At 52.4% G+C, this 20,282-nt stretch overlaps 1 protein-coding gene across 5 annotated transcripts in view; it reads left to right on the top strand.

Moving 5' to 3' along the window:
* The first annotated feature begins 1,800 nt into the window (after positions 1-1,800).
* The window catches only part of FHOD3 (formin homology 2 domain containing 3), a 623,525-nt gene continuing 605,043 nt past the window's right edge, over positions 1,801-20,282 (top strand). For 2 of the 5 annotated variants that reach the window (XM_038393016.2, XM_038393014.2), the window contains exon 1: positions 1,809-2,400. In XM_038393016.2, coding sequence (XP_038248944.1) covers positions 2,236-2,400 — 165 coding nt within the window. In that variant the 5' untranslated portion in view covers positions 1,809-2,235. Of the gene's footprint in view, positions 2,401-20,282 lie in introns of all 5 variants that reach the window. The other 3 variants (XM_043508620.1, XM_043508619.1, XM_043508621.1) reach the window with 3 other exon arrangements.

Raw genomic sequence — 20,282 nt, 5'->3', positions numbered from 1 at the left:
GAAGATGATGTCTGTCTGTGTCTGTACAAGTTTTATCATGAAGTTGATGGATTTCCATTCCATACAGCTAAATTCAGTGCCTTGCATCTGAAACCTGTCAGAACTTGATAGTAATGCAATCCAACTAAGGATGCATGTTGATCTCATACACGTCCATAGCTCTTTTATATTTGAGTGTCTCCTTACTAATAAACATCAGACTTCCACCAGCTGTTCCTTTCTCAAGTAGTCAAAACCTGCAATAGATGCACTTTGTCAGAAAGCTTTGTTGCTTGAATAGCAGCAACATGGATATTTTCATCATCATTAACTTTTTCAGTGACCCCAATGTGGTTCTGAATGCCCATTGCATTCAAATGCATGGAAATACATTAAAGGTTGGACCTATCTTGTATTTCAACAACTCTCTCCAAAATCAAAAGAGGTAATGCATCAATACATACACAACAGCATCATATTGCCAAACTCTCTCTCTTGCAACGGCATGGTGGGAATATGGTTGCTAGAGCCCCATTAACCAGAGATTTCCTCTGGGAACACCGTAGTACCATGACAAGAGGTAGGGATGGCATGTGGTAGAGCAGGGAACCAAACTGAAGCATCCCACTTCCTATGCTACTGCCCTAACCAATGGCCCATCCGTCTCTCCTTGAAAGAAGAGCACAGCACATTTTTGTCCACATTCTGCAATCCACATGGGGGTGATCCCATACATATCTGGGGCCTTTCTATACTTTGACCATCATGGAAATTTTCTCTTCTGTGGATATTTTCTGGAGGAGGAAAATATAGGCCTAAGTATTACGGGAAAAGGCAAAGAAACATATGAGTGAGCTCTTTCATTTTTTCTCTTTGGAAAAAAAATAGCATTGATTCATCTGTTTGGGGGGAGAAACCCCGAACACATAAAAAACCCCCAAACAATTACATGGGCTTTATATAAAGAAGAGAAAAAGATGGCGAAACTTTGATCCTTTGTATTACTTTGTGTTTGGATCAAATCCCTGACTTTATTTTAAATTCCCTTTGAATTTAACAAATATTACACAAAAGATTTTACCAGGAAGCACAGGCTATTTGAGGTCACAGAATGCAGCTATATGCAAATATGGGTGTTTAGAATTTGTTTCCCAGTAGATGGCTCCTGTGTGGCACCGGCACCCACCAGGACACCAAGCAGAGCCCTGGGTGCTCCTGTGCCTGGGGCTCTGGATTGCCTTAGTCTGGCCTTGCTCCCAAATGTAGAGATAGGTGGTTCCAGGACCGGGACGACCAGGAGAATGTAAGGGTCTGCCTGGAGATTTGGCTGTGGTGAAGTGCTTTCCGTCTCTTTCCCCTGAAGGATGTGGGGTTCCCCAAGCAGGAGTCTCTCTCTTCCCCTCCCCCCCAAATGTTCCCATCCCTGGAGAGGAGGGGTTGTTAGACATGGTCTCTGCGCGGGGGGACTCTCTGGATCTCTCCCACTCTAGGAGTATTTTTTGGAGCGGGGGGAGGATGCAATGTCTGTCTCTCCTCTGGCACATGCGAGGATGAGGAGCTTCTCTCCCTACCCCCTCCCCGGGAGGTTTTAGCAGGCTGCCTCCCCCTCCACCCTCTCCCACCCCAACCCAGGTGCCGCGCCGGCGGGAGCTCCTGGCTGCCTGGGTGTCCCCGCGCCCCGCTCCCGTGTGCCGGGCTGCGCAATGTGGCGGCCGGGTGACGCGCCCCCCTGTGCCCGCTGGGGGGCGCCTGCTGCCTGGCGGCTCCGGCTGCGCCGGGCTGAGGACTAATCCAGCGCGGGTTCCCCCCAGGCAGCAGCCCCGGCCCGGTGCAGCGGCTCGGGCTGACGGAGCATGGGGGAGCAGCCGCCGCTGCTGCTCTCCGGCCGCTCCGCCCCGCCCCGCCCCGCCCCGGGGCTCTGCCCTTTGTCCGCCTGAAGGACGCCCGCACCGTGTGGAGCCGGGCGGGGAGGGGGCGATGATCCCCGCGTGCTAGGGGCTCCGAAGCCGTCGGGCTCGGCTGCGTGCATCTTGCGGCGGCTCCTGCGGCCGGTGCTTCTCCCGCCCTCGCTTTGCCGCTCAGCCCGGCCGCCGGGGAGCAGAGGCTGGTGGCTGCCAGCCTGCCGCGGCGGGCTGATCGCCGCCCGGCGCCTAGGCTCCAACTTGTATTGCTTGTTCGCGGGGGAGGGGGCGCCTCCTGCCCAGCCTCCCCCACCCTGTGCTTTGCCGCTGCTGCCGTGTTTTGCATGGGTGCACCATGGCCGCGCTGGTTTGCAGGGTGCAGTTCTTAGATGACACCGACCCCTTCAATAGCACCAACTTCCCCGAGCCCACCCGGCCCCCTCTCTACACCTTCAGGGAGGACATCGCGCTCATCACCCAGCTGGCCGGGGTGCACCGCCTGCTCAGAGCCCCGCATAAGGTACACGGGCGGGGGCGGTGTTAGAAACCATCCCTACCCTGTGGGGGGTGGCGTGGCTTGGTACAGAGAAAGCTACCCCATAGTGCTGGGGGGGGGCTTAGAAACTATCCCTATACTGGTGAGGGTGGGGGTTAGCTATTCAGAGGGGGGAGGGAAAGGGGCACTTTGCAAGTATCCCTCCATTGTTGCGGGGAAGGGAGTTAACTCGCTCCCTTGGTGGGAAGTAAGGAACTGGGGCTGCAGGGGATCAGTAGCACACATACTCAGACCAGCTGTAGATGTGATCAGAGGCATGGTCAGTGCTGCTGCTGTCACAGTTACTAGTGGTGGAACATGTGCTGATTTTAGTGATGTTGCACATTAGGCAGAAGTAGGGGGCTATTTTGTGTTTTTGTATGGCTGGAGAGGGAGACTTCGGTATTTTTTCCTTCAAGCCGGGGAAGGGGGTGGTAGAGGAAGGGATTGCTGTTCAAGACGAACTCCAGCTCTTTGATTCCTAGTGCTAGAGCAATAGTTTTCAATCTGTGGTCCATAGACCCCTGAGGGTCCACTGACTGTGACTCAGGGGTCTGCGAAAGGTTGTTGTTACCATAGAACCTTCAACCTGTAGTCTGCGGACCACTGGGGGTCCTCAGATTATGTCTTAGATCTCCAAACAGGTCCGCACCTCCATTTGAAATTTTTTAGGGGCCCACAAATGAAAAAAGATTGAAAACCACTGTACTCAGAGCAGGTCTACACTACCGCTTAAATCAATCTTACTTAACTGTGGAAAAGACACCCCCCCTGAGCGATGCAAGTTACAGCGACCGAAGTGTTGTCCACACCGGCGCTATGTCAGCAGGAGACACTCTCCCGCAACATAGCTTCCCCCTCTCGTGGAGGTGGAGTTATCATGCCGACAAGAGAGAGCATCTTCACCAGTGATGCTACAGTGGCACAGCTGCATCGGTGCAGCTGTGTCAATATAGCGCTTCTAGCGTAGATGTGCCCTAAGTCTGCATTCAGAAAGAAGGGATTGTGCAGCAGGACTCAGGCAGAGGCTCAGCTAGTGTCCGGTGTACTCCTTATAAAATAGTATAGTATTCTACGTTGATACCCCAAACACTGCAGTGATGCAATTGTTATGTGAATCTTCCTGTCAAATAGTGTAGCATAAGGATAGATGGAGCAGAGTTATTGCCCATACTTGTGATGGAAGTGAAGAGCAGTACAGACCCCTTATGTGTCAGAGGAATACAGGTATCCTGTGGAAAGGAGCATTGAATCCTGACTGTGTATGAGAAGAGTTTTTCAAATCGGAAACACAGAAGATGAAAAAAATACGGATCTGTGCCTAGTAACCTGTCATTTTTGTACTCAACAGGACTGTAGACTGAGTGATATTTTCATCCTAAATCAAATTTGCCTTCTGCCTGATTTAGGAATATCCCTAAACTTCACCAGTTTAGGAAAAGATACCCCAGACCTCACCACCATCATTATCCTTAGTGTCTAGAAATGAGATGTTTTAGAATAACCGGCCTACAAAAATAAATAATTTCTTTGTGATTATGTATTTAAATCTGTAGGCTAAAGGAGAGATTTTCAAAGGCACAAATGGGATTAAGGCACCTAACTCCTATTGAAAAATCAATGGAAGTTGAATGCCTAATTTTCCTGTGTGCCTTTGAAAATCTCCTCCTAAATGGATAGAATACAAAGTATGCCTAATATTTTAAATTAGTTTTATTCTCCACATTATACATAAAGTCACCTTAAAACTTTTTAAGAAGTGCAGGGGAAGATGTTTGAGAACTGGTGGTAGTGGACTTTGATAGCAATGTTGTTTTCTCATGTATCAAAGAGTTCACTCTTAATAAGTAATCCCTCGACAGAAATAAATTGTGTGTTGTAAGTGAATGGAATGGGTATCAGTCAGTCTCAGCATGGGTCTGCCTGGGACAGCATGCATTTACATCTTTATAAGTGAACATGTTTATGAAAGAATGTGTTCGTGTCTTCATGAATCGTCACGTCAGAGTATTGTACCTTCATGAGATGTCACTTTTCATTTCCAAAAATATCAACAGGGCAGGCATGGCTGATGCATTAGTTGTAACCGTTGTATTTTGGAAGCCTTGAAAACAGGCCAAATCTGTAACAAATCTGACATGTCTGCCCCTTGTTAGTAACCTCTTCAGAGTATCATGGGATTTTGAGAAACCATTTATTGTTTAGGAAGGTTGGCTAAAAGCATGTTCATGCAGAGCAGGGTTTAAGCTATTGCTGTTGTGAGGTTTTATGAGCTAAACAGTTGCAGTGAGGGCTTTGTTAAAAATAGCTGTAAGTCTGCTGTCCTTGGAACTATTGATACTGTAGCTCTTCAGAAGGGTGAGTATTGAGTATGCCACTAATGCAAATCCCAACTTTGTGAAAACTTATGTACCTCATATATTTACTTTAATGCATCTGTTGATAAATGTCACTCTCTTCACTTGTGGTTACACACGCAGGCCTGGTTTTGGAATTCTAGGCTTTTCAAAGCAATACCACAGTTGGTTGTTATGACATACTTTTTTTTATTATTTTCTACCTTGTTATTTAATAATCCTTCTAGTCTGTGAATTAACTCAGCAAAGACATCAGAGGAAAAATAACAACTGGTATGTGTTTTTCTGAAGAAAGCAAAATAGGAAAAGACCATTTTATCCATTCTTTCATAAAGTGGGAGGGAAATATTCTCTTAACATCATTTGTTGTGTTATGGCCTGCACTCAGGAGTTTGCTGGAGGATGGAAAAAGGCTGTGTGTGCTCTTAGCTTTAAGGATGTCAAAAGACCAATAAAAAATAGTTCAAAGAAAACCTCTTCCAGCAGAAGTTTTACATTTGTAGAACATTTTCTTGCCAAGGTTACAGAAACTCTGTAGAGGACAGAGCTCTGCATAATGCACAAAAAATGTAGGTGCATTGGGTCATATTCTGTTTCTACAACTCAGGGTCAGATTCATATACTTTAGTCACATTGAGTAGTACCTTATCCTGTGAGTAGCCCCATTTGGAATTACTTGTGGAGTAAAATAGTGTAAGGGCCAGATTCTGATACCTAATTGTGTAGAGCAGTGGACTGGGAGATGGTACTTAAAGGTACTATATCTGACTTTACTGTTGACTTGCCATAAGCAGCCTATTTTTCAAAAGTGGCCTCTGACGTTGGGTGATTTTTGTTTATTTGGATAGCCCAATTTGATATCACTTGGGTCAGAATGAGATTACTTGGAGCAACAGCAGCTCCCATTGACTTCAGTTTGAATTGCTTGTTTAGCACTTCTAAAAATCAGGCCCATAATGACTCAAACTTGACTCCCAAAAATTGAAGCATTCAAAATCAGGGGCACTTCTGAACATTGACTTTCTTCCCCACATCTGTTTACCCATTTGAAAAATGGAGATAATACATTTCTCGCAGAGGTTTTATGAGATTTAACTGATTAAAAAAGACATGGGCACTTTGGGTGGAAGATATGAGACGCCATAGTTGCTGTACAAACACATATTAAAATATAGGCCTTGTCCAAAAAACCCTGTAATGTGAGGTCCTGAGTCTGCAAACACCTTATGCATTTGCTAATTTTATGCATGTGAGTAGTCCCATTGAACTCAGCGGTATGAGGACCTACTTCCAGTACAGCAGCCATGTTAGTCTGTATTCGCAAAAAGAAAAGGAGTACTTGGGGCACCTTAGAGACTAATAAATTCATTTGAGCATAAATATGTAGCTCACGAAAGCTTATGCTCAAATAAATTTGTTAGTCTCTAAGATGCCACAAGTCCTCCTTTTCTTTTTACTTCCAGTACATTATAGTTATGTCTCCTGACATTCTCTTAGCTACTTACTAAAGAATTAATCAGACTGGTTTATTCTCTTCAGGTATTTTTGCACTTTAGTTTTTTCCTCCTGTTTATTTGCTATCTCTTCAATAATTTGTGTCATCAGTAAATTTGATCATGGTTCAATATACGCCTCTTCTATGTGGCTTGAAACTCTGGTGAATAGTCTTCTGGGCAATGGGGTATTCTGAAATGGCCCTCTTGCTATGTCTCTCCAGCCCGCGCCGATTCCCGCAGCTCCCATTGGCAGGAATGGCAAACTGCAGATACTGGGAGCTCTGGGCAGCCATACTAACGTAAACAAACTGTCTGGAGGCCCGTCAGTGGATTACCCTGATGGGCTGCGTGCCGGCCACAGATTGCCCACCACAATTCTAGTGGATATAATGTACTTGGATTTTCAGAAAGCCTTTGAAAAGGTCCCTCACCAAAGGCTCTTAAGCAAAAAAGCTGTCATGGAATAAGAAGGAAGGTTCTTTCATGGGTCAGTAACTGGTTAAAAGAGGGGAAACAAAGGGTAGGAATAAACATTCAGTTTTCAGAATGGAGAGAGGGATCTGTACTGGGACCAGAACTGTTCAACGTACTCATAAATGATCTGGAAAAAGGGGTAAACTGTGAGGTGGCAAAATTTGCAGATGATACAAAATTACTCAAGATAGTTAAGTCCAAAGCACACTGTGAAGAGCTACAAAAGGATCTCACAAAACCGGGTGAGTGGGTAACAAAATTGTGGATGAAATTCAATGTTGATAACTGCAAAGTAATGCACATTGGAAAACATAATCCCAACTATACATACAAAACGATGGGGTCTAAATTAAATGTGAGTGCTCAAGAAAGAGATTTTGGAATCATTGTGAATAGTTCTCTGAAAACATCTGCTCAGTGTGCAGCAGCAGTCAAAAAACTAACAGAATATTAAGAACCATTAGGAAAGGGATAGATAATAAGACAGAAAATATCTTAGTGCCACAGCTTGAATGCTGCATGCAGTTCTGCTCACCCATCACAAAAACAGATATATTAGAATTGGGAAAGGTGCAGAAAAGAGTAACAATGATTAAGAATATGGACCAGCTTCCATGTGAGGAGAGATTAAAAAGACTGGGACATTTTAGCTTGGAAAGATGTAACTAAGGGGGATATGATAGACGCCTATAAAATCATGAATGGTATGAAGAAAGTGAATGTGTTATTTACCCCTTCACATAACACAAGAACCAGGGATCACCCAATGAAATTAATAAACAGCAGGTTTAAAACAAACAAAAGGAAGTACTTCTTCACACAGCGCACTGTCAACCTGTGGAACTCATTGCCAGGGGATTTTGTGAAGGCCAAAAGTATAACTGGGTTCAAAAAATAATTAGATAATTTCCTGGAGCACAAGTCCATCAATGACTCTTAGCCAAGATGGTCAGGGATACACCACCATGCTGTGGGTGTCCTAAGCCTCTAACTGCCAAAAAACTGGGAGTGGACAATGGCATGGATCACTTGATAATTCTGTTCTGGTCATTCCCTCTGAAGCACCTGGTATTGGCCACTGCTGGAAGACATGATACTGGGCTAGATGGATCATTGGTCTGATCCAGTATGGTTGTTCTTATGTAAGAGAGACATTGAGAATATGTCTCTTATCCAGTAGTTAGGCAGTCATCTGGGAGATCCCTGTTCAAATCCCTTCTCATCGTCAGGCAGAGGGGGAAGTTGCACTGGGAAATTCCCACATGCCAGGAGAGTACACTAACCACTTGGCTAAAGATTATAAGTGAGGTGTCCTCCCTCCCCTGGCCATTTCTGTGGAGTTAGGTGCGTTCACAGGATGCCTACCAGGAGGGCCATCCCTAGTGAGGGTGCGGGGCCCGGGGTGAAAGTGATGGATTTGTCTTTTCTGGGACCGACCGTGCCAGCCAATTGCACCGGCCCATGGGGCCCCCAAAGTGTGGGGCCTGGAGCAGGGGGTCCCAGGGCAGAAGTGATGGATTCGTCTCTTCCAGGACCGACCTTGCCAGCCAATCACACCAGCCTGCGGAGCCCCCCAAAGCGTGGGGCCCGGAGTGGTCACGCTGATTCGCCCTACCCCAGGGATGTCTCTGCCTACCAGATTGGGCCCAGCAGGCGAGATAGATAGGGCAATGTAGGTCTCTACATGGTTTGAGGATCCTTTTGGGACTTAGACATGAGATAGGTGTCTGGATATTATCTGTTGTGACAGAACTCTGTCCTTGCCTCCGTGGGTCCCGTGTTTCCTGGCTGATTTTGCTAGCCTCAGAGGCTCACTGTGACCCTTCTTTCTCTAGAGACAAGGGTCACAGTCTACTGAGCCATTTTCATCATAAGCCAGTGAGGGAGGTGAGGAAAAGTTATCCTTCCTTGCACAGTCTCTGTTGTCTCCCAGTCTCAGTGATTAATCAGGGGGCAAAGATGGGGGGGGAGCCCGGGCCCACCCTCTACTCCAGGCTCCAGCCCAGGGACCCTAATAGTATCAGCTATGGTACCTGACCTTTTAGAAACATGATGTACAATTCCCTGGTCTGCTTCCCCCACAGCAGCCCTCACTTCCTCAAGCTCCACTTTACCCTTACCTCAGGGCCTCCTTCCTTGTGCCTGATATGGTATGTACTACTCAGCCTCTCCAACAGCGCAACTTCTTCCCACAGCTCCTGACATGCTCACCCACCTGACTGACTGGGAGGCTTTTAGCTAGTTTGAGCCAGCCCCTGATTGGCTTCAGGTGTCCCAATCAACATAGCCTTCTCCCTGCCTTCTGGAAAGTTCTTAATTGGCCCCAGGTGTCTTAATTGACCTGGAGCAGCTGCCATTTCACTTATCCTGGTACCAGGGATTTGTTTAGCCTGGAGCTAATATATCTATCTCCCACTACTCTTCCATAGCCATCTGGCCTTGCCCCGTCACATATCCTCCCCCCCGCTCAACACCATAGAGTTGGGCAACTTGGGACGCCAGGCAGTATGCTCGTGACAGACCATCAGCGTTGCTATAGTGGCATCCAGCCCTGTGCTGTATGCGGAACTGGAATGGTTGGAGGGATAAGAACCACCTGGTGACCCTTGCATTCTTTTCCTTATTCTGCTGCATCCACTGGAGGGGTGCATGGTCCGTCACAAGAGTAAATCGCCGGCCTAAGAGGTAAGAACACAGTGTCTCCATAGCCCATTTGACAGCAAGGCATTCTCTCTCAACTACTGCATATTTCTGTTCTCTTGGGAGAAGCTTTCTGCTTAGGTAGAGGATCGAGTGTTCCTCTTCTCCCAGCATTTGTGACAGAACTGCTCCCAACCCCACCTCGGAAGCGCCTGTGTGTAAAACAAATTTCCTGTCAAAGTCCGGGGCTATGAGTATGGGGTCATTACAGAGGGCCGTCCGAAGATCTGTAAATGTACCCTCTGCTGTGTCGATCCACTTTACCATGTCTGGACCTCGGGCCTTCACCAGGTCCGTTAGGGGACTTGTCCTAGTGACGAAGTGGGGAATAAACCATCGGTAGTAGCCTACCATGCCTAAGAACGCATGGACCTGCTTCTTTCGGGTCGGCTGGGGCCAGTTTTGAATTGCCTCTAGCTTATTCATTTGGGGCTTCACTGTGCCCCTTCCCACAATATATCCCAGGTACCTAGCCTCTGCTAGCCCTATGGCTCATTTAGCAGGATTAGCAATGAGGCCAGCCCGCCTTAAGGTGTGCAGTACTGCCTCAACTTTCTCCAAGTGGGTTCCCCAGTCTAGCATATGGATGATGACATCAACTAGGTATGCAGCTGCATAACTAGTATGGGGGCACAGCAGCTTATCCATGAGGCACTGGAATGTGGCTGGGGCCCCATGTAGCCCAAAAGGAAGGAGGATGTACTGGAATAGCCCATCCGGGGTGGAGAATGCTGTCTTTTCTTTAGCTTCTTTGGTCAGAGGAATCTGCCAGTACCCTTTTGTCAGATCTAGTGTAGTCAAGAATCGGGCACTATCCAGTCGGTCAAACAGTTCGTCGATGCGTGGTATGGGGTATGCATCAAACTGGGATATTTCATTCAGTCGGTGAAAGTCATTACAGAATCTCGTGGACCATCAGGTTTAGTCACTAGAACAATTGGACTGGACCACTGACTGTAAGATTCTTCAATAACCCCTAATTCTAACATTTTCTTTACTTCGTCCTTGATTTCCTCTCTTTTGGCTGCTGGGATTCGGTAGGCTTTCAATGTTACCTTGGCTCTGGGGATCGTGCGGATATGGTGATAGGTCTCAGTCGTCTGCCCTGGTTTTGTAGAGAACACATCTCTGTTGCGATTAATCATGTCGGCTGCCTCGATCTTTTGGATTGGCATCAAGTCGGATGATATCCTCACTTGCTCGTGTAAGTTATCCTCCTGGGGAAGGGTCTCCTGCATGACTAAGCATGCCTCTCGATCGTGCCAAGGTTTTAGAAGATTGATGCGGTAAATTTGCTCCGATTTCCGGTGGCCTGGCTGCTGCACCTTATAGTTCACCTCTCCCACGGCTTCGATTATTTTGTTGGGTCCCTGCCACTGGGCCAACAGTTTACTTTCTGCTGTGGGCACCAGTACCATCACGCGATCCCCTGGTTGGAACCGTCGAAGCTTCGCTTGGTGGTTATAATAGGTTCGTTGGGTCTCCTGTGCTCTCTCCAAGTGTTCCCATACAAAAGGCGTAACTCGGGCTATCCAATCTCTCATCTGCAGTACATGCTCAACTATTTTCTGTAGTATCTGGCTGGTGAATCTTGCCCATATGCTCAGGGTTTAGCTGATTGCCATATTTGGGGTCGGGAAGGAATTTTCCTCCAGGGCAGATTGGAGAGGCCCTGGAGGTTTTTCGCCTTCCTCTGTAGCATGGGGCATGGTTGACTTGAGAGAGGCTTCTCTGCTCCTTGAATCTTTAAACCATGATTTAAGGACTTCAATAGCTCAGACATAAGTGAGGTTTTTCATAGGAGTGGATGGGTGAGATTCTGTGGCCTGCGCTGTGCAGGAGGTCGGACTAGATGATCAGAATGGTCCCTTCTGACCTTAGTATCTATGAATCTATGAATCTATGTTCCGTCCGGGATTTGGCTCCTCTTCGCAGGCTTCTCTGGCTATATCCAATATGCCCCAAGAGTGGCGCCCATATAGTAGTTCGAATGGAGAGAAACCCGTGGAGGCTTGCGGAACCTCCTGGATGGCGAACATGAGGTAAGGCATTAGGGTATTCCAATCTTTCCCATCCCGGCTCACCACTTTCCTGATCATGGCCTTGAGGGTGCTATTGAACCTTTCCACAAGGCCATCTGTTTGCAGGTGGTATACAGAGGTCCGTAGGGCTTGTACATGGAGCAATGAACAGAGATCTTTCATCAACTTGGACATGAAAGGTGTCCCTTGATCAGTCAATATCTCCTTGGGTAGCCCAGTAGCTTAACCCGGGCAAAGATCTGTACTAGCTCCTTAGTTATTGTCTTGGAAGCTATGTTGCGCAGGGAACAGCTTCCGGGTACCGGTTGCATAGTCCAGTACAACAAGCACATGTTGGTGGCCCCGAACTGTCTTCTCTAGGGGCTCTACCAGATCCATGGCTATCCATTCAAAAGGAACCTCTATTATTTGAAGAGGTATCAAAGGAGCCCGCAAGTGTGGGCGAGGGCTATGTAACTGACACTCCGGACAAGAGGTGCAGTATCGCCGGACATCTTCATGTACTCCTGGCCAGAAGAACCTCCGCAGGATCCGTGCCTGGGTGTTCTCTACCCCTAGGTGTCTTCCAAACAGGTGACTGTGGGTGAGATTCAGTATGGCTTTTTGATGTTTTCGTGGCAGCAGAAGTTGTTGTATCTCTTGCTCCTGCATTTGCACCACGCAGTACAGGAGATTTTTCTTCACTATAAAGTAAGGTCCGGGACCCCGGACCTTCCCCTCCACGGGTATTCCATCAATCTCGGCCACCTCTTTCCTGGAGTTATCATATCTGGGGTCCTCCGCCCGGTCCCGCCCAAAAGTCTCTCTCTCAGGACTAACCTGCCCAAGCTCCCAGGGGAAGGCTTCTGCTTCTTCCAACGGCTCGCCGCCGTCATGGCTGGGGGCAGCTTCTGGCTCACCTTCTGTGGTGGAAGTTTCTCTGTTGGCTGCTCGCGTCCATCTGCCTACTAGGGAGGTCTTCTGGCCCTGGCTCAGGATCCGGGTTCCCAAGGCCTTTGCGGCCTTCCTCTCCTTTTTTGTCTTCCAGGTCTTTCGGGGGGCTGAGAACAGATCCTGAGAAATCTCAGCGAACATCGGGGGTTGACATTCCCCCGGTGACGAGTCGCTGTCCTCAGGGTCCCCACCTCCCTCCAGCCTCTCCGGGGGGAGTAAATTATCAAACCCTGGATAGTCCCTCCCAATGACTACAGGATATGGGAGTTTAGGAACTAAGCCCATGGTCACCTCAATGGGGTTTCCCTGAACCTCTATCTCCACTGGGATGGTGGGGTAATGGCTCACGGCCCCATGCACGCATGTCACTGCTACGCGTTCAGCTTGTAGCAGCTGACTATTTTTTACCAGCTTACCTGATATGAGGGTGATAGCACTCCCAGAGTCCACAAGCGCTGTAGTCTCTGCTCCATTTATCCTCACTGGCCTGGTGTAATTATGAGGGGCTAATGCGACCCCCGTGAGGTGGATAAGGGAGCATGGAACCTTCCAATCCCCCAAGTTACATTGCATAGGCTCCTCGGTGCTGGGACACTGTGCTGCTATGTGTCCCCACATGCATAACATCTATAATTTGCTTTTAATCACTCCCCTATCCTGGGGGTTAGGGGGTTTAGTCCCGGGGCTCCCCCCACTCAGGCCATCCCTTCCTTCTGGGATCCCCGCTGGTTTTCGCCCCCCCCTTCCACCTAGGACTCCCCAGGGGTTTGGCTTCCCAACCTTCCAGGGTTGGGGTCGTGTGCTTGCTTCGAAAGGGGCCTTCCTTGGGTAGTCGGGTTAGTCCCCTGGCTGTCATCCGTCTTTCTACCAGTGTGATCATCTTGTCATACGTGGACGGATCGTTCTGGCCTACCCATTTGCAGAGATCTGGCGTCAGTCCCCACATGTAATGGTCTATGACCAAGGTTTCCAAAATCTCCTCCGACCTGCACACGTCGGGCTGTAACTACTTCCGTGTGAGGTGTATGAGGTCGAATAGCTGGGACCTTGGGGGTTTGTTGTCCTGGTATTTCCACTCATGGAACTTCTGGGCCCTTACCGCTGCCGTTACCCCTGCTCGTGCTAGGATCTCTGCCTTCAGATAGGTATAGTCAGTGGCATCTGTGGCAGGCAAGTCAAAGTAGGGCTTCTGGGCCTCTCCACACAAAAAAGGGGCAAGGATGCTGGCCCACTGCTCCTGGGGCCACGCCTCAAGCTGAGCAGTCCTTCGAATGAGAGGAGATATGCCTCTACGTCATTTCTTGACGTCATCTTTGGCAGACAACCGGTGGCTCTCAGGGTTCGTGTCTCGTCGGACCCCCGGGCCTGGGTGGTGAGGATCTTCAGCTGGTCCCATCACCTCTCAAGAGGGCACGATCTTGGGTCGCCTGGCTCATCAATAATTGATTGGTTTCCTGCTGTAGTCGCATAGACTCCTGTTGTGCCATTGCCTGAACCCGGGTGGCCTCCTGCTGGGCTGCCGTGGCTTGTACCAGAGCTTTTACCACCTCCTCCATTGTGGTACAAAGCAAACAAACAAAAACCAAAACAAAAAAAATCCAAACCCCCAGTGCACTTTTTTTTTAAACCTCCTTCTTCTGCAACGCTGTGAATGAAATCCCACTCTTGATACCAGTCGTGACAGAGCTCTGTACTTGCCTCCATGTGTCCCACGTTTCCTGGTGGATTTTGCTAGCCTCAGAGGCTCACTGTGACCCTCCACGTAACTCTTCTTTCTCTAGAGACAAGGGTCACAGTCTACTGAGCCATTTTCATCATAAGCCAGCGAGGGAGGTGAAGAGAAGTTATCCTTCCTTGCACAGTCTCTGTTGTCTCCCAGTCTCGGTGATTAATCAGAGGGCAAAGGTGGCGGGGGGGAGCCCGGGCCCACCCTCTACTCCAAGACTCCAGCCCAGAGACCCTTAAAGTATCAGCTATGGTAGCTGACCTTTTAGAAACATGACACGTACAATTCCCTGGTCTGCTTCCCCCACAGCAGCCCTCACTTCCTCAAGCTCCACTTCACCCTTACCTCAGGACCTCCTTCCTTGTGCCTGATATGGTGTGTACTACTCAGCCTCTCCAACAGCGCAACTTCTTCTCACAGCTCCTGACATGCACTCCCACCTGATTGACTGGGAGGCTTTTAACTAGTTTCAGCCAGCTCCTGATTGGCTTCAGGTGTCCCAATCAACCTAGCCTTCTTTCTGCCTTCTGGAAAGTTCTTAATTGGCCCCAGGTATCTTAATTGACCTGGAGCAGCTGCCATTTCACTTAGCCTGGTACCAGGGATTTGTTTAGCCTGGAGCTAATCTATCTCTCTCCGACTACTCTTCCATAGCCTTCTAGCTTGGAGGGAGGTGGGAAACTGCTACTCCTGCTGCTAGGCCCTAAGCTCTCCCTGCTGCTCCAGCTGCTCCCCTGGCTGGGCCAGACATCCCCCCCGCCCGTTCTCTGCTACCTGGTTGCTGGACCCCCCACTCTCGGGTGCTGCTACTGCTCCAACTGCAGCCCTGGGGCGGGGCGGGGGCTGCTAGACCACTCCCCAGAGAGAAGGAGTGATGGAACCCAGCCACTGCTGTTGTGGACACCACCACTACCTGAGGGGGTCCTTTCTGCCTGCCTGGATCAGCACCTGGAGTTCCTGGAGCTGCTGCTGCTGCTGCTGCAGAGCTTGCTGCCTGGAGCTGCTGAAGTCCCGAGGAGGAGAAGGAGAGGACCATCTACCAGTGCGGGAGCACCTAGAGACTTTGCAGACCACCGTATAGGGGGCCTTAAGACTGACTTTCGAACTGTGCTCTTGTGGTGGGGGTCTTGAGTGTGTTTCCAGGGATACAGGGGGTGTGGCGTGGAGCTGCCCCCTGATCCATCTTTGTCCCCCCCCGACCCTCACCACTACTACCACCCCCGCTGGCTGGATACCATCTGCCTCAGCTCCTGCCTCTGGACTCAGCTGCTTGCTTGGCTTCCATGCCCTATTTCCACCCTTTGGGCCAGAAGCAGCAGCCAGCCTAAACAGACGTTGTGCAAACGCACGTGGGAACATGTGTCCCCCCCCCGGACTGCCCACCCCACAGCTTTGCCCTTGTAACCTGCCCCATTTGCCCTTTGAAGCTTTTGCCCCCCGTATGCCTAGCCCCTGCTTACTACCTTCAGTTTGTTTGCCTGCCCCGCCCATTTCCTCCTGCAGCCTCTGTTTGTTTGCCCTGCCCCAGCCTCTGAGGCTAGCCCCTTGGTTTCCCTGCCCTACCTTCAGCCTGCTTAGCCCCTTGCTCCGTATGCCCATGCCCCCTCCCATGCGTTTGTGCAACTCCCCATTTTAGTTTCAACCCTCTTCACTGCACCCCCAATGTTGTTGTATCCCCCCATCCCCTAGTGCACCAAGAGGAGCCGGAATTCCACCCTGTGTCGGCGTCTGACCCCTAACCCCTGATTGACCCCTGTCCAGCCCACCCCTTTTGGCGCCCTCCTCCCGTGCCTGCAGCCTAGCGGGGAAGTGGTATCTCCCCTTCCCTCCCTGCTCACGATGCTAGGGGACGAGATGGGTGGGGCCCCCCCAGCAGCCCCAGCTACCCCTCCGTCACCCCTCCAAGCCTCTACCTCCACTGCCAAACCATCTATCACTGCCCCCGCTGGGGCACCAGCAGCGACGGGCACCGGAGTGACCTCCACTGCTGCCACTTCTCTCACCCCCTCAGATTCGGGGGGAGCCCCCCCCAGCCAGCGAGAAGGGCCAGGATAAGAAGAAGGGGAAGGGCCCCGCTAAAAAGACCAGGCCCTCCATGGCAGGGGCTGCCCCCAATGCCCCGGCCCCACTGCCGGCTGGGGCGTCCCTCCCCGCTGTTCCCTCAACCAGCTCTGCGGGTGTCCCTCCCCCGGCCCCCAGGGCGTACGCCCAGGTGGCGGCAGCCCCCCCCGCCTGCCGCTACGTCATCTCTCCTGCCTACTACCTCCACTACCATCTATAACGGCCGGGGCCCCTTTCCCACCATGACCAGGAAGCACGGCGTCCGTTGCCTCCTGGTGCCCACCTCGCCCCACGTGGAGACCTATGTGCTGGCGTTGGTGAGGGTAGTGGGGCCCACCGCCATTGTGGCGGCCTCCAAAATGTATGGCAAGGTCGTCTTCTTCTTAACATCGGAGGCAGCCGCCCAGGAGGCGTGGAGAAGGGCCTGGCAGTAGGGGGCGTGTTCGTCCCCTTAGAGCCGTTAGAGGACCTGGGCGTCCGCCTGGTCCTGACCTCTGTCCCTCCCTTTCTTCCCAATGCCGCCCTGTCACCCGCCCTCTCTGCTCTGGGGAAACCCATCTCTGTCATCAGCCCTCTCCCATTGGGCTGCAAAGACCCTGCCCTCCGTCACGTTCTCTCGTTCCGCCAGCAAGTGCAGGTTCAACTGCCGCCGGCGGTGCATGACGGAGAGGCGCTGGAGGGGTCCTTCCTAGTCCCCTATCAGGGGGCCCATTTCCAGGTGCATTACTCTACATGGGAGACCCGGTGCTACCTCTGCCAGGCAATGGGGCACGTCTGGAAGGACTGCCCCTTGGCCTGGCAAGGAGGGGCATCCGGGACCCCCGAGCCCCGGCAGGGCACCGGCCCCATCATCGCCGGCGCCCAAACCACCCCTCCTCCTTCCCAATCCACCATTGCTCCCGCTCGGGCCCAAGGGGCACCTCCCCAACTATGCCCAGATGAGCGGGAGAGCCCCACCCCCGCTGCTTGCAATCTGGCGGGGCCTGTGGAGGAGGGTGCGGCAGGGACACCGCCGGGCATGGGAGAGGGCCTGCCCCAAGGGGAATCTTCCCTCCCTTGTGCTGCCCCACCGTTATCCCCTCGAGTCCCTGAGCCATCGCCTCTGCCCCCTGACACAACCCCTGCTAGCCAGCCCCCGGATGATGCCATGGAGGACTGGGCCCTAGTCCAGGGGAAGTGGGGCAAGCGGAAGGCTCGAGCTCCGCTCCTCCCATCTGACGCGGAGGCCCCCCGGAAGACCAGGAAGGGGGACACTGATGCCGAGCCTTCCGCTCTACCCATGGGTGTGTTCCATCCACCAGTGCTGGCTGGGGAAGTCGTGGCAGCACTGAAAGGCAGTATCTCCACGGGAGTCCCTCCCCTCCGAGGCCCCCGAGGGAGCCCCCCTCTGCCCTGGCGCCATCTGAAACCTCAGCGTGCCCCGAGGCGACCGTCGCGTCAGGTGCCGGCGGGGAGAATCCCGGGGTGGCGGAAACTGACCTCTTGTCCATATATGAGGAGATCGAGGCCCTGGGTCTGACCCCGGTCACCCAGGGGGAGGACGACCCTATGCCAGCGGGCCTCGATCTAGGCGACTTCACTCCATCCCCCGTTTCTCCATGCTCCCTCCCCCTAACTGTTGCTTCTGCTCCCACCTCCGAGGAGCCCCTGGACTCCTCCATCAACCCAGCTGCAGATGGCACTCCACTGAGGGCTGCCGAGCCAGTTGAGGTGACGGCCAGTGCCACGCGGCCAGGACCTGAGCCACCAGGGGCACCCCTCGTTGGTGAGGAGCATTCGACCTCCTTCCCAGGAGAGGGCCCTACAGAAGAGAATCCACCTCCTGATGCCGTGACTGCCAAATCCAACATAGAGCCTGCGCCCGGCATCACTGAGAGCCTCTTCCCGCCCAGACTCTCACCTCTGACCTTGCCCCTGCCCCTGTCCCTATCCCGTCCACCTCCCGAGATATTATTGCCGCCGCTGGGGCTGTCTCCTTCCCTTTTCCAATCAATGACCGCCAGAGAGCGGCCTTTCTGTTTACCCGTCCCGAACCATCAGGGGCTGCTATCCTCCCTCCGCCGTCCCCTATCGCCTCAGCGTTCGGGCTAGCCCATTAGGAGCCCTGTCGGGGGTCCGCACCCTGTCTGCCCGTCTCGGTGGGCCACGGGGCTGTATCAAGGGCCCTGTCGGGTAGAACCAGGAGACCGTAACCACAGCCCTCCATGCGCTGTGAGAGGAGTTGCAGGAGTTTTTAGAAGACATCCGTGGCTCCCGCAACAAAGTACAGCTTGCTCTCCAGCGATGGGGGGACTTTAATCAAATCCTCTGGGCCGCAAGGGCCCTCATAGGGGAGAGTAAAAGGATCGGGAGGCAGGGTGTCGCGGCCTACCAGTGGGTCCGCCTCTTCCGTGACTCTTTATTCACGTATGGGGTAGGTCACGGACTGCTGCGTGGCCCGTCAGGAGCCACGAGCGTCCCTGCCGGCGAGGATCCCCCACAGCCCTCCTCATGGCATCTCTTACCATAGCAACATTGAACACCCGCAGCTGTAGGATGGGTCTCCGCAGGTCCCAGGTGCTTTCCTTCCTTCGGGAGGGGGGGTACTCTGTGGTTTTCCTGCAGGAGACCCATACGGATCTGACCGCCGAAGACAGCTGGCGGCTGGATTGGGGGGATAGGGTCTACTTTAGCCATCTCACAGTTTGTATGGCTGGAGTGGCGACCCTGTTCTCCCCCGACCTACGGCCTGAGGTGCTGGGGGTCGCTGAGGCTGTGCTGGGCCGCCTGCTGCACCTCCGGGTCCGCATGGAGGGGCTCGTAGTCAATATCTATGCCCTAGCAGCGAGTCCGGAGTGGCAGCAATTCTATCAGCAGGCGTCCGCCTTCCTCGGCACCTTGGATCCTCACAAGTGCCTGGTCCCGGGAGGGGACTTTAACATCACCCTCGAGGAGTGGGACCACTCGGGGACTGAGCAGAGCCCGGCCGCCGCCGCCGTCCTCCAGGAGATAGTCGAACATCACTCCCTGGTGGACGTCTGGTGCGACCACCACCTGGATGACATTTCCACATTCACCTCTGTCCGGGTGGAGGCCCATCGGTCGCGCCAATCCCGGTAGGACCGCATTTATTTATCACACTTCCATCTTTCACGAGCCCACTGCTCCAGCATCCAGCCAGCCCCATTTTCTGACCATCATTTAGCCACCGTGACAGCCTCCCTGTGCGCGGAGAGGCCGGGGCCGGCCTATTGGCATTTTAACAACAGCTTGCTGGAGGATGCGGGCTTCGTGGCGTTCTTCCGGGAGTTCTGGCTGGCCTGGCGAGGGCAGCAGCGTGCCTTTCCCTCGGCGTGGCGGTGGTGGGACCTAGGGAAGGTGCGCGCTCTGCTCTTCTGCCGTGACTATACCCGGGGCGCCAGCCGACGGAGGGATGTGGCGATAGAGCAGTTGGAACGGGAGGTCTTAGAGCTGGAGAGGCGTCTGGCCGCCAATCCTGAGGATCCACCCCTCTGCGGAGACTGCCGGGAGAAGCGGGAGGAGCTCCGGGACCTCGAGGACCATCGGGCCCGGGGTGCCTTTGTTCAATCCCGCATCCGTCTCCTTCGGGAGATGGATCGCGGCTCCCGCTTCTTCTACGTCCTGGAGAAAAAGAGGGGGTCTAAAAAACATGTCATCTGCCTACTGGCAGAAGATGGCACCCCCCTCACAGATCCAGTGGAGATGTGCGGGAGGGCGAGAGCCTTCTACGCAAGCCTTTTCTCCCCGGATCCGACCGATCCTAACGCTTGCATAGTGCTCTGGGAGGAGCTCCTGACGGTCAGCGTGGGCGATCGAGACCGGCCAGAGCTGCCTCTCACTCTGGCCGAGTTCTCGGAAGCCCTCCGTCACATGCCCCCAATAAATCTCCGGGCATGGACGGGCTGACTGTGGAGTTCTACCGCGTGTTTTGGGACGTCCTTGGCCCAGACCTAGTCACCGTCTGGGCCGAGTCTTTGCAGAGCGGGGTCCTCCCTCTTTCGTGCAGGTGAGCCGTGCTCACCTTATTGCCGAAGAAGGGGGACCTCCGCGATTTACAAAATTGGCATCCCGTCTCGCT

This window comes from Dermochelys coriacea, chromosome 2, assembly GCF_009764565.3.
Source record: "Dermochelys coriacea isolate rDerCor1 chromosome 2, rDerCor1.pri.v4, whole genome shotgun sequence".
NCBI classification, from domain to species: Eukaryota; Metazoa; Chordata; order Testudines; family Dermochelyidae; genus Dermochelys; species Dermochelys coriacea.
Note: the sequence above shows the minus strand (reverse complement) of the source record. Positions and strands in the feature narration are given on the sequence as shown.